General features: G+C 39.2%; 1 protein-coding gene across 1 annotated transcript in view; it reads right to left on the reverse strand.

Annotated features, from left to right (window-relative positions):
* The window catches only part of LOC104536814 (reelin-like), a gene marked incomplete at both ends in the record, with an annotated part of 45,484 nt that overhangs the window by 17,565 nt on the left and 12,850 nt on the right, over positions 1-15,069 (reverse strand). Inside the window, 4 exons of the mRNA XM_010179536.1 lie at positions 1,351-1,559; positions 3,237-3,349; positions 6,189-6,340; positions 10,570-10,715. Coding sequence (XP_010177838.1) covers positions 1,351-1,559; positions 3,237-3,349; positions 6,189-6,340; positions 10,570-10,715 — 620 coding nt within the window. The remainder of the gene's footprint in view (positions 1-1,350; positions 1,560-3,236; positions 3,350-6,188; positions 6,341-10,569; positions 10,716-15,069) is intronic.

Genomic DNA, 15,069 nt, shown 5'->3' on the forward strand with positions numbered 1-15,069 from the left:
GCAAAGTTTTCACTTTCCACATAGAAGAATGTTGCTGCCTTCCCTTCCTAACAAGTGCAATGCCTTTATTTCTGCTATCCCTTGAATTCTGCTGCCTTGCATGGCTGCTAGGACTGTCAGTGCTAATGCAGCTCTTTCCAGTTGGAAGCAGGGACATGGATGTGAAAGCATTTACATTCTCCTACTTTAAACTCTTGACTCTGGAAAAAATAACTTAAAGTAACTTAATCCTCATAAAATATCAGGGTAAACAGTCTCACATGTACATAAGGAAAGAGAGACAGTGGACAGTTTGGCTTCGGGTCTCCTATTTGAAGAAGGATGAACAAACTGGAGAGGTGGAGCAGAGGATGACCAAAATGTCCATGGCCTCAAGCACCAAGCTAGGAGGGGCCTGGGAGCCGCCTTGCTCAGCCTGGTGAGGAGGGGTGAGCTAGGGCAGTCTGCGATGGTGCAGAGGGCACTCACAAGGGAGGCAGAGCCAAACCTTCCTCAGTATTGGCAGGCACAGTAGGAAGGGCAATGGCCATAAACACACGGCTTCCAAGTTTTGGAATGGACATTAAGGAAACACTTCCTCACTAGAGCAGGTCACCCAGAGAGGCAGCACAATGTCCCTTCATGGAAGTTTTCAAGTCATGGATAGACAAAGCCATGGCTGACCAGACGTATGCTGGTAACAATCCCATCTGCAGCAGTGGGTTTCACTTGATGAACTGTGAAGGTCCCTTCCAACCAGCATTTGTAATATTTCACAAAATATGAAGGAGCAAATGGCTCCCTTCTTTCCCTTTCCCTCCCCCTTAACTCCATGGAAAAAATAATGTTGAATGTCCCCATGAAGTGAAGCCAGCAAAATAGTTCAGTGGCCAGTGTGCAGGCAGTGAGGTCCTCATACTGATGGTCATCAAGATGAAGACCACTTATCATCAGTCTTACAAGAATTAGATATGCTTGTGGCATCAGTAGTGTCTGCAAGGTCAGCAGGGCAGGTTGCTGCTGCTGCCTTTAATTCTTTCCCTCTTACACAGTATTAAGGGGTAAATTTCATATCCATTAGAAACTGGAGCAAAAGTTGCTCTGAAATCATGAGCATATTCCAAAATAATGGATTAAGAAAAGCAAGTTTTGACTGGAAAGCTATTTAATAAACTCCTTATTGCATGTGAGCTATATAAATCTAGGCATGTGGAGATCGGGAGAAACACTAGCTTTCGAGAAGCTTGTATTTGTCATTATTAATTGGCTTCATATTTTCTGAGAAAAAAAAATCCAAATACTCACATAGATGCTATAAACTAAAATGTGCTAGAAAGCTGATAATCAAAAGAGAAATCTCGCCTGTTGTACCTGTTACCAGGTTGGTAAGTTCCACAGCCCAAATTGATGGAGAACTGGATCATGTGAGTCACCGTGGAAGGGAGCACTGGAAGGACATGGAAGTAATCCACAGCCCAGACATTCCTGTTGTGGGCTTGGTGACTCTTTTGCTTCAGGCAAAACTTAGTTGCTGGAGTCTGCAGGTCCGGACTAATGACAACAGAAACCAAAGATGGAACCTTCAAAAGAAATTAAACCAGGCTTAACTAAAACAAGTAATACTAAAAAATTTTCACAAGGTACTATTTAAAATACAAAAGCAACTTCAAATGTGCTGAACCAGACATGTGCTTTTCTCTCTCCTTGTTTCATTTTTGTTAAAAAATTTTTAGCCACCTTTTTCCACAGAAGACCCCAAATAAAAACATATTATATTTTGTGCATAGCTTCTAACACTCTGGATATCAATGCTGCTTATCACCTCAGTGGGATCAATATGTTTGGTGGTAAAGATGCTGTAGAAAAGAGTTTACCTTCTGTGTTCTGAAAATACTCCTCTATTTTGTCAGTACTTCATTGGTAATGGAGGATGAAGCTCACAGATGCAAAGGGAGGGTCCAAATACGTGAGAATGGAGTAACAGCAGGAGTTCACAGGCATATGTAGGGAGGATGTTATGTTGTGGAAATAAATGAAAGCACTGCTTTACAAAGCTCAGCCTTTGTCCTAAGGTGATGTAATTAGAACTTTATTATGTCAAAAGAGGATGTCAGCTTTAAAATTGCTTGTTTTAAAAAAAACTCCACAATGAATACAGTGCAATTTCAGATCCTATCTCTCCCCAAGTTCCTCGATTAATTTTTTATTATTTTACAATTACAGTTTCCTTAGTTTTAAAAAAGTTCTGCCTCGTCTTTCACACAGAAGCAGGCGATGAGGGAAAGCACGCACAATGAAACAATGCAAGTGACTCAACCAGACTCAGGCCAAACCCGACTGTAAATATTTGCTCTCTGAATACTGGAGTTACAGTGAAAATGCACACAGAGCTGTGCTTGAAATCAGTTGCATCTTTACCACCAAATTTCCTACATGCTCTGCAAGCATACTGCATTTCAATCTCTGGCACGTCCATGTATTATGTATCAATTTTCATTATCTTTTTCACAGCAGCACACTAAGGGCACCTCAGGGCTGGGTTACTCAGGGTAGCTGTGGCCTAAGTGTTTCCTTGCCCTGGACAGGAAGGATCCCAACAGCAAGCTCCAGGTCCTTACTGTCCTGCCTGTGTTGGACATGGTTGGAAGCAGGCTGCATTATGGGCAGAGGAGAAGCTGATTGTGCACACTACCAGTAATAACACCCTATGGCCCAGTTTGTGCCCACATCACTGCAGACTCTCTAAGAGTCTACATCACTGTACTTAAAATAGAAATAAAAAGTGTAAAATGAGAAATTTCCTGCACCTGGTGCAGGAAAGAGATCCAGGCATTTGCCAGTCACTCTCCTCCTAGCCACTGCTCTCACCATGACTGGCCCTCTGAGGATGTAGCTCCTGAATATCAAACCATGGCTAGCAGGAGCTTGACTGAAGACAAGAGTAATTATTTTTGAGGAGGAATTATAATCAAAGTTTTCAGCTGATGGCTGCAAATGTTGCCTGTTGCCCATTTGCCTGTTATCCTAGCACTAGCCAATGCCACAGTCCAGCTCTAGGGTGGAGTAATCAGCAACAACTGCAGAGTTGTGTGGCAAAGGCATCCCATCGTTATGGATCTGCACGATATTTATGTGCTTGGGAAGATCATGTTTGACTGCCCCTACGGAATGCAACATACAACATTGTTGTGATGGCTTAAATCCAGATTGATATATCCATCCCATCCCACCAACCTACTTTGTTTAGAACAATTTACCTTGTAAGCAGCATAGGTCAGGGTATCAAGAGGTATGTGTTCCCTCCTGCCTTCAAGCTTGGCATAAAGTGTGACATCATTTTCATGGGATTCTCCAGAATCACAAGTTCCCCCTGTAAAACACACATTTGAGGGAGAAAACATTAATTGAAGCCCTTGTTATTGGAAAGTGGAATCATATTACGCAGCCATAATTACAAAAATAATTACAACCAGATGCTATTTAACTTAGGATATGAAACAGAAGAACACCAGCCCTAAGGACATCATGTGTAAGAACTATTTGATCAGATACACCATACCAAAGATAAAGAGGGTTGACAATTATGAAAACCTCAAGTAACTCTCTTAATCAGCTTATCAAAAGAATTTTAATAAAAAATGCTGTGCCCAAAGCAGTGCTTCTATCTGTATACTGTAAATCCTACTTACGTAGAAATACTCTGCTTTTTGAGTTCTCATCAGTAAACTGTTATTTAGTACTCCCACTCCATGCAGCCACACACATTGTATGTAAGGACTTCTTAAATACTTCTCGGCTGCTAGTTTGGCAGCTGAGAATTTGCTCTCAGTAGGAAATGAAGATGACTGCTGTGTACCTTATTTGTTGTGAAGCTGCTTCTGCTATCTACACCATATCCTAAAAGGGATGGATGGAGTCTATTGTATTACACAAAACACGTGTGACATGGTTGCCCCACTGGAATAGGGCAGCATTTGAAATATCTTCGTATTGGTACAACCCAAAACACTTACTAATGTTCTTCAAAAGGGCAGAGATACTGAAAAATTTGAGCATTATGCTCTGCATTATAGTTACAAGGTGGACATCATCACACTACTTTGGCATTCTGGAAAAATGTTTTTAAAACCAAGTATCTGTAATTGAAACAAGAAACATAATTTCCCAGTATGCTATGGGTATTGCAGATATTTTAAAAAACCAAACCAAACGAAACCAAACCAAACGAAACCAAACCAAACCAAACCAAACCAAACCAGAAAATAACAGTATGAAGAAGCTTCTTTGAAAAGTCTGTAAAGTAGAAAGGTTGCACATATGAAACACTTTCTCTGCTATTTTCACTACAGATGGCCAGTTCTTGGAATGGATTAGGCAAAGCAGCCCAGAGAGTGAGATACAATGTGCATCTTTGATGTGTATTATACTGTAATAAGGAACATCCATGTGTCCTTTCAGATCCTCTGCCTGAATGTTTAAGCTGTTATTTATTTAATTTACAAGTGCATACAGAGTATATTTTTCAAATGATATCCTACTGTCCTCTATGCCCACATGTGCTGACAACTTCTCCCCTAAGTTCAGAAGGTTGAGCTAACTTCTTTCCTGTTTCTCTTGCAGGTGTTGTAATGCTTGGAAGAACTGGGAAAAAGCATCCACTTTTTCCTGTGCTTTATTACTAACTCATGTAACACAGAGGAGATGTGCGACAATTTAGGACAACAACATGAGGTCTCTCACTCATTAAATCAAGGGGTTTTTTTTCTTGTTGATTCAGAAGGTTGCTTGTGGAGGTCACAAGTTTTGTCTCTGCTTCCTCCTTTATTATTCTATTATTCTCTACTTTTAAGCAAAAACCCTCATCTCCTCTAAACCTGGTGTTGAGAGAATAACCTCATGCAACTTCCTTTCTGTGCAAAATAAAAGTTCTGGAAAAACACTGTGAGGTACTGAATCATAACCACCATGTTCGTAGGGGTTTTGGTCTGTTGCAACACCAAACTATTGCAGTTGCACTGACAACAACAGTGGGGAGGGCAAGTTGCAGGACAGGTTTGTTCTTAGCTGCTTTCTTAGCCCTTGTAAATCATTGAGGTTGCACTTTGTCCCAGCAGGGAAGATCCACAGATGATGCTAACACTACATCAGGGCTTTTCACTAGGCCCACATGTAGGCCACACATGGATGTGACTGTGGGAGGATATGACAGGTACCTATAAAGGTATTGTAAAGACAAAGATATTACTGTCTCATCTAATAATGGAGTAAAGGGCATTGAGTGAAACTGGAAGATACAAGACAAGAAGATGCTTCTTCACGTAAAGAACTGTTAAACTATGGAGCTGTTACAGGACCTTGTGGGCACAGCAGGCAGGTTCAGTTGATTAAACACTAGTACCAAGGATCATTTTAGGCTCTGTGGAGAGGCCTGCCTCACCTACCTGCTACTCCAGCTGGCTGTGACTATCCCCCAAGTCCTGGGGTAAATCTGCTAGCTTTGTGCTGATGTCTCAGATATGCTTGGACAACTCAAGTGGCAACAACAACCTGTGCTTGTGTAACAAATCCTCCCTGAGGACTGAACAAGAGTGAACACAGACCTATGTGTGCACCAGGTGCTTAAGTTTTCTTTATATCAGGGGAGATCCAACCCATGCAGTCAGTGGAGTGCAGGGAGCTGCTCAGCTGGTATAGCACGGCTGTCTCATGGTGAGTCAAATGGTTTTTCCTGGCAATGGTACTGACCTCATCTCCTCTAACTATAAGTTAAAGGAAGTTTAGGCACTGACTTTACATGGACACACCTTCATGTAACTTCTGTATTAAACTGTTTTAACTTGGAGACAAATGCTGATATCAGCCCCCCAAATAAAGCTGGATAAATTCATGGAAGAATAGCCCACCAAGGGCTACCAAGTGTTACTAAACCCAGAGCGCTGTGTCTGTTTTGAAAGGTATTCATCTGCAAGTCAGTGTCATCCAGGAGAAAATTTTTTAGATGTTATTTATGTGCCCACCATCCATATGGGCATCCAGAAGGGTGAACTCTCATCTGGCCAAGAATGGTCAATCTTACATCCTGACAGGCATCACAGTCATGAATCAGAGCTATCCTCTTCTGAGGAGTATCTAAAATAGTTCTGTGCACACTGCACAATTTAAATCTCACATGCTTCATGTGTTGCATTACATTAGGTATATACACTCACCCATGCTGAAATAAAATCTCAAGTTCCCATAACCCGTAGTGTCCATGTATGGAGTACATATTTTTCTTTCTCCATCTCTGAGAAATACCATAGCTGAGCCAGATTCCAGTGTCCCACATTCAGTACCAATGACGGCTCCAAATATGTCCCACCTGGAGAGGTCAACAGTGGATGGAGAATATGCAGAGGCACGTTATTGATAAAGTCATACAAAGCATGTTCTAGAAGTTCATTTGTACATAGAAAAGTAGCTGCTGCTACTCTTAAAGAGGACAACTAAATGCAGTTTTTCAAATATTATTCCTATGACATGTTCAATACTAGTTTTTAAACTGAGTTAATTCATATAAAGCAAAATAAATGTAAATATTATTAATAAAGAAATTGGCAGAAAAACATGAATTTCTAAAATAAATGAGGCTTTTAATGACTGCTATTACCAAATATTTAGTGTTGTATTGTTCTGTCATCTTCACTATTTTTCTGGCATAAAAATGTTTAAAATATAATTGCATTCTCTTTCTTTTAGTATAATATAAGATTAATAGATCAATGAAACTTGAAAAGGCACATGTCCACCATATCTGCTATGCAGTCATTAAATATGTAGGTAATAGCTGAAAGTGCTCTTTTCATCTTTTTGAGCATTTAGGGTAACAGTTTTTAACTAACACATGAACTGCGTATGAAGAAAGACTGCTGTGTTTCTAGTATGTGATATTATCTTTCTCAGTTTTTCTGTACAGCATTTTCTTTTATTCTGTGATAATTAAAAAAGCTGTTGTAGAATTTTTCAATTAAATATTTTCACTGAAAATATGTTTTCATCATGAGAGCACTGGTTTCTTCAAAACTCAAAATATTTTGGAAGATTAGAAACCGTTGAAAACTTGTACATTATTTTGCTCTGATATGTTATTATTCATGTTGAAGTCTTAATTCACAATAAAGTATTTAAAAATTATAAGGCTGATAAAGCAAAGAAATTATTTAGAACCACTAAATCCTGATAATCCAACCATTTAACTAGCCAGTGTGATTCAGGATGAATGAGAAAACATTAAATTTCAGAAACTTTTGTGGGGCGGCAGAGCCTCTTCCAGTCCATTTCCAGCAGAAACAACCTCTAGCAGTCATGTACCATAGGAGAATTCTAAAAACTTTCATTTCAACAACTTAAAAGTCTATTTATCAGTTTAACCATTCCAACTATTTAAAAATGTATTTCTAGGATTGTCCCAAAAGCTGCCAGTTTCCCTACTGACCTAGGCTGCGACAGACCAGCAACGTGTCTATTTGGAAATCTTGCTTTGAAACTGTCAGTCATTTCCACAGGAATTAGCGAGCTTAGCATCACTGAAAAGCTTTTTTGATATAAATATGTTAATTGAAGCACAGTTTAACCTAACTCTGATTCTGAGGAAAGTATTTTAGTTGTGCAGACTTTTAAGATATAATGTGCAATATAATCAAAATACAATTTTGAAAATTGGTCTCTTGGGCTGAAGGCAAGCACCAAATTAAACACTTGTGCCTACTTTAACTTACACAACAAAATCTCACAATGCTCCATTGATCTTTTGTATGCTCTATTTAGCTCAATTAAAACACTCTCTGCAGTGACCCACAAAACAAACCAGGGTCATGAATGATGCAGATCATGGATGTTTCCAGGGATCCTCTCCTTTTAGGCAGCATTAGAAATGAAAACCAGAAAGATCTTCAACATTAAAAAGACTGGCATTTAAAAAAAAAACAAAATGAAAACACTGCCTATAAGGATAAATGAAGAAGGAACCTGGGTGATGGCATGACAGAGACATAGACATTCTTGATTAAATATTGCATTTGGAGTCATCTATCGTTCACATGACTCTTGAAATTCTTCTTTACAAGAGAGACAACAGAATGATATATGGAACTGAATTAGATCTACTGGACACAGAGGTCCAAAGCTGCAGTATATCTGCTAGAGGCGAGAGGCAGCCTGATGTGAGGATCTGATCACTTTTAGGTCCTAATTTATGGAATTAAAGAGAAACAGAATGACAGTAGAAAAAACCTGTGGTACGAACAACAGCAACACCTGATCATGTACCCTACTGCTCTAGGTGGGACATGAAAAAAATATTAAGCAATAAGCTCCTCTACCCTCACCACTGAGCTCTTTCAGATGTCTCACTCCCAAGAGCATTTGGTGCAGAGGAAGGTGCTGGTGACCCTTTCACGTAAGCTTCCTTTTGCTCTCCCTTACAAGGGATGATTCTGTCTTTGCTTTGAGAGCTGTCAGGTCCCAGCTGATGTTACAAAGGGCAGCCTCAGCTCTGTCTCAGGTATTAAGTGTTTCTGTGACTATCTGAATACCGCAAAACAATATTTCAAATATAGTTCAAATAACATTCAAAAAACATTTCTCTGAGAAGGAATTAAGGAAGGTTGTCTATTGGCAGTTGTGTACAATTCCCAAAGCAAAGCCCTACAGAAATGTTGCAAAGAGGGGCAGAGGTGTTGACAATTTTATGTGATGGGGATGTAGTCCATAACATCACCCAAGTTCAACGGGTATTCATGGCTGCATGTAATTTAAACCTCCATTCTTACAGCAACAATTCAAAGAAGTAAGTTCCTAACAGAGAATAAAATTTGAAAAGTAAAAAAGAAGTTTAAAAAGGAAAAACTTTGAGGACTTGGTCTGGCTGCTTAGTGCCTTGGAAAACAAAGTTACCCCCTGCCAGGGCAGGCTGCTGCACCACCAAGATTTTACATGCAAGGACGGCAGATCAGGACCTGGTTCCCGGGTCGGCAAGCAAGATGCGAGTGCAGAATGCATCTGCCAGGGGCACCCTGCCCTGCTGCTGGCTGGAAGTGATGGCACCTGTAGGATGGAGTTGGGTGCTGTGTGACAGTGGAAATGTAATATTCCTGATTCCAAAGAAATTGTGCATTTGCTAACCAGAGTATGGCGCAAGAAATTTATTTCTGTATTACTACTCACTGCAGCATTTATTACTGTAATTAATTTTTAAAAGTTACTTATTATCCAAGAAGGAAGTGTCTTGATTAGAACAGCTGATGATGAGGGATCTGGCCTGATTTAGCTCAGCTAAACACCTGGTCCAGCAGAGACAGGATCTAGACACAGGGCAGATATCTCCAGGTAACACACTCAGCCTGTTTTTCAAGATGGAAAAGAGACTTGGATAACATCTCAAATGTATACCACATGGCCACCTAGAACACAACACACACCTACTCATTTACTGTCCTGAGTCTGAAAGAGCACTCGCTGTGCCATGGGCTGATTATTCAAACTGGGACAGAGTTCAGAGTGAGTATTTTTTCTGTAAGACCCAAATAACCCATGTGTCAATGGCACACATTAGCATGTGTTTCTTGAAGGGTGCTCTTTAAGTTCAGGACAGCATAGGCAGCATTTGAATCAGCTGCTAATGACCTGAAGTGCTTAGTAGGTTAAAATCAACATTCAGTAGAGACCCATAAATTAACAGTGTATTTTTCTCATTGCCCTAGGGTTACTGCAACTAATGAAATACTTCTTTTCTTTAAATAAAAAAGAGTCAAGACCACATTGTTGGTTATTTTCTTTTTGTCAGAATTTATACACTGAGGTACATAAAACAATACTTCTTTACCAGGATAGTAGGGGTTTTTTTAAAGTTCACTCATGTTTTATTAAGAGCAGTAATTTTACTGTCCTAGATGGATTCTTTACCTCCTGTGCCTTTGCTGCAGTCTCTGCTGGATATTGCTTTACAGGTACTCTTTGAATCCCAATGTATATATTTAAAGGAAAAACAGTAAATTATCAGCCAGATCTTCAGTTCTGGCATGGTAGGCATGGCCATGCTTTCGGTACTGGAAGGTGAGAGCAGGCTGCTGCTTCAGCTGTCCTGCCTCCACCTTCTCCTCCTTTGGCACCTGCAGGCTTCTGCATGAGCAGGACCTCTCTCATGGCAAAGTGTGGCTCACAGCAGGGATCCAAAAGGGGATTAATTTCTCAAATAATTAGATTTCTTGTGGATATGAGTTTGTTGAAAATATTCAGATGTGACAGAATGAAAAAGCAGATCAACATCACATGTTTTTCACCACCATATAATTTACAAGCACAAGTTTTTTCACTAAAAGCTTTAGTGACAGAATGATCTGGAGACAGACTGCTCCTCCTGGGCTTTCCAGACATGTTCCTTCCTAAAATCCATGATCACCAGTTATTTACCGTATTGCTATTTATTCTAGTCACAATCTTCCCTGAGTATACAGCAAAGATAAAATGCAATTCTCCATGTCTCCAGTTTTCTCATCCCTGGAGCGATGCTGTGCACCTGCTTAAGGCCCTGTGCAGGTGACGGGAACTCACCCTTTGGGCTGGCTCTCAAACTCCTCTGCCCACTGCTCCTGGGCATCCTCCGTGGAGAGGTCCACATCCCGGGTTGTGGCAAAATTGAACTCACTGCCTTCAGTCCCATGGAAGTAGATGGAGTTTCCATCCGACTGGCAGCTATGCTGTGGGCAAAAGGAGGTGATGTTACATCGGGTTTGCAAGGGCAGCTGTCCTGCTCGTACCATCAGAGCTCAGAGTGAGCTGTGCATTATCTAATGACACAACAATGCCTGAAACAAAATAAAAATAAAAAATGGGTGGTCATCTTTCATCTTTTTTGGCCCACCCCCAGTGATGATTGCATCCTAATCTCATACCTGCTTCCCTACAAACACATTTCAGGTCATTGTAAAACCGTGTTTGCATAGAAAAGGTGTTTATCATATCCTTGGGTGTTTATTTCTGGTTTTAAGTACTGTCATTATGCACATACACATACATAACTGTGAATACAAATAACTTTTGTAATATATCAAATATTGCTATGGGTATTTTATTGGCATAAGAGGTTCAAGCTGTGAAACACATCAGGTCTCCATGCCTGAATTTTTGCCAGAAGAGGTGTTTATGTGTAAAACTGCGATGCATTGCCATACAGTAAACTTTGGGCCTGAACTGTACAAGTGAAAAGGCTGTATTTGCCATATTTAATTTGAATAGCGTAACAAATAGCTCCATAGGCAACTAGCTCTTGTGACACAGCAGTCTCAGGGTCCTGAGGCTGTCCTCAAACCCAACATGTCTGCTTTTCCTGTCGCATTTTTGCATATACCCCCTCAGCAGCACCAAATGAAGCCACGCATCTGCCCTGGTGTGCCCTGACTACCACGACTCTCCAGGTGTATCAGCCTGGAAGAAGCTGTCTGTGAGGCGCACATGGGGGTTACAGCACAGGTTTTCTTCTTTCTCCCATCCTACTTTGCCCTCTTCTGTGTCTGAGAGGATGGCAAAGGTCTGCAAAATCTATGTGGCTGAAGCAGATACTGGAAGCCTCTCAAGAAGATCTGCCTGGTCTCAGTGCAAAGTGAGAACTTGGCATATTATTGAATTGTTCATATTACAACAAATACTGATAAAAGCAATAATTAGCTAAAACACTTTTTTGGGGGGGAAATCTTGGTCGCATTAAAAGTGAAAGTTGAAATAAGAAGTGACTAATTAGAATAATTCTGCATTTTTACCGCAGTTCAACGACTTAAAAAAAGATAAAATAATGCCAAATTGCATTGACCTTTTCAGAGTCATCTATGCCCTTCATACCGCACCAGCAGTCACCTCTTCTGCATGTAAAAAGGTCATGGTAGTGCCACACAAGTGAATAATTAGATTTTTAATGAAAAGAAAGATGTGGCAAGAAATGAAAACTGCCCAATATATCTTTTGTCTGTGGGATTTTATGAGCAAAGTACAAAATAACATCTTTTGTCAGATTCTATAACTCTTCCTTCATTTACCAATGCAAAAAAAGACATAACCGAAATTCTTATGTCGATGGTTTTCAAGTATGGTTGGTTAAGAATAACTCAGTAATTAATTTATATTTAGGAATGTAATTTGTGACTATGTTTCTACAGGTGCCTACACATCGTTAGAAAAAAATCTGAGTACTTGAATTCTGATTTCTATATAGAGACTTCCTGGTCTACAGTTGAATGACAACAGCTCTGTTTATTAACAATGTCTAAATATGTCTTAAAGAAATAAACACACTATTAAAATGTAAAGACTGTTTCAACTTCTGAAATAAACGAATTGCTGTTGAAGTGCTTTTCTTCCAAAGAAAGGTCAAAGCAACACAAAGATTCTGAAGTGCTGATAATGTATCACAGAAATTAAATAGATTTTTGTCACAAGCCCCCTTGCTCCGTTAATGCACTATATACACAGTGCACGATATATGTAGCTGCTGCCTCTGAAAAGGCAGAATTATTTACACATAAAATATTTTATAACTTGCAGAAATTAATGAAACAGTTTTATATTTTGTTTCTATTTGAAAAACACTATTTGTACATTTATAACTGACTGAGAAATGGCTTTTGTTCACTGATTTTATCCTTCATGCTCACAGGCATCGCTAACATCAGAATTTTAAGAATGATTTGTTTATTTTGCCTCTTGCTTTTCAGAGTTTTCTTCATTTGCTGAACAGAAATGAAGTATTCTTTATCTGTCAATCAATCTGCCACGAAACTCCTATTATCTGCAGGCAGTCAAGTAAATACACTAAAAATAAATATTCACACTAAAACTTAATTCAAATTTATACATAACCCTTCAAGTCTTAAGAAACAAACAGACAAATAGATCCTCCTGAGCTTGTTATTGCAACTGCATACAAGCTTTCAAAAATCTTTTATGAGCCTTGCTTCTCAGGTGCTAAGTTATATGTAACTATATACTTGATAGTGGGGTATGTAATTAGTAATCTCTTGCATAATGAAAGCTCCCTGTTAAAATAAACACAGAACAGATACAATACCATTATCATTTAGTGTTTGTATGTCCTTCTGCTGTCTAACAGAATATTTACATCTGATGGAGTTTCCATTTAGGTTGTCAAGACAAATAAATGGGCAGTTTGGCAAAGAGGTGAATACGTAATTACTTATACAGTGGTGTGTGAGCAACCCTTTATGAAAGCTCAAAAGCATAATTTATTTCATTAGTTCTATAAAACCATCTTTATGTTTTTATATATAACTACACAGTATCTATGAATATGTATTTTATTCATATTTTATATGTTAATAAACTACACAACGTATAGCTCAGATCACCCTCTGTTCATATTAGCGTTGGATCTCATGTGAAACAGCTATGCAGAATAAGAGTTCGGATTGGGGTTCAGATTGGGGTTTAACTCCCTCTGTTATTCTATGTACCTATGAAACCAGTAATAGAAGCTCATTAACTTTTCAGAGAGTGAGAAAGATGCTCAAAACACAGGTACACTGTTTATAGAAGTTCTGAGGGAGAGCCATCATTTTCTGGTACATTTTTGCCCCAGTTCCACCATTTGGGACCCTGGAGGTATGCCGATCGGAGAAGCAGATGAGGACCCACCCTGTTTGCTGCCCCAGAAAGCGCCAGGGCTCCTCTGCTTATGACCTCGACCTCTCTCACCTGCCACATTTCCCTCTGTATAATCACCATCCCCAGTTCACACTTAGCTTCCATATTTTTCTTTTCATTTTCCAATCAGTCACTGTCTGTCACTGCTTTTACTGCTTTTTTTTTTGTCATCTGATGTGTTTGCTGAGGGGTGAATAACCTCAAAGAGCACACAGCCAAATTTTCCAGAAGCAAAAGAAGCTCCACAGAAGATGGTACCTCATCAGCATTGCCCCCAACAAGCTTGTCAGTCTTGTTCAACATCCAGAAGGCTGCTGACTGTGTTGGATTATTTTGTGGTTTTGTAATAGGGTTTGACAGATTAGAGACTAAATTGAAACCATCAGTCTCATTTTCTCTTGAGTTCAGCCCAGGATTTGAATCCAAGTCTTTAGAAATGAACTAAAGTACGATTTACATACTGTGTTGCCTCTTTCCCAAATTAAAGGCTTTACATTTGCAGTGGTAGTCTATACACTTCCAGTATTTAAGGACTGAATTTTACAGCTCTTTTTTTTGTCATTCTAAAGTGATAAAAAATGTGGAATGAACATGTTCTGTGTTTTTAAACTAACTGATTTAAGTTCTTCCTAAACTGAAGATACTGCAGATGTCTCTATGTAGATGTAGAGTTCTCTTTTATGAATTCCAGACTAAATTTATCCTCTGCTTCATTTTTATTTATACTTAAAAGATCTATAAAATAAGAGAAAAATTATCTTGTTATGCAAATTTTGTATCTAAAAGGTCAAATGATAGCAACTTGTAGGGTATTTCTCCTTGTTACCATGGAAGCATTAGCTGTAGGTCCAGAACCAAAGCAGAATTTAATTTTATTTAAAGGGGATTAAAAACATGTGGAACATTTAGTGTGTCCTCACACAAATTACAACTCTGAAAAGTTAACTAATTTCTGAGGAAAAATTAATTTAGAGAATAAATCCTCTGACAAATCTGATAACCCTTATTAAACAAAGTTTTCTCCCAAACCACCTACATAGTAGAACATAAGACCTTTGCAGACACTTGAATGGAGACACTTACAGCAGCAGCAATTTCCCATTGCCTGCAACTGCAGTGGGACATCAGCCTGCCATAAGTAAACTGTTGTATTCCTAAATAAACAACTCCTGCCTGTTGCCAAACAGAAGGAAGCCAAGTTCTGTTCAGGGACCGTGGTCATCCCAAGGGAAAAAAAACCCCAGTTTAATTTAATCTGGCACTATCAATACTATTATTCACTAGCTGCAATTCTTAAGCTATTGCTTTGCATGAATAGGGCAAAATGAAAATTGGCTGGATGCATTCCCGTATCTCAGCACGATTGGATTGGCTTTCAATCTAATCTTCACTCTGAATGTT

This window comes from Mesitornis unicolor, unplaced genomic scaffold, assembly GCF_000695765.1.
Source record: "Mesitornis unicolor isolate BGI_N332 unplaced genomic scaffold, ASM69576v1 scaffold15052, whole genome shotgun sequence".
Lineage (NCBI taxonomy): Eukaryota > Metazoa > Chordata > Aves > Mesitornithiformes > Mesitornithidae > Mesitornis > Mesitornis unicolor.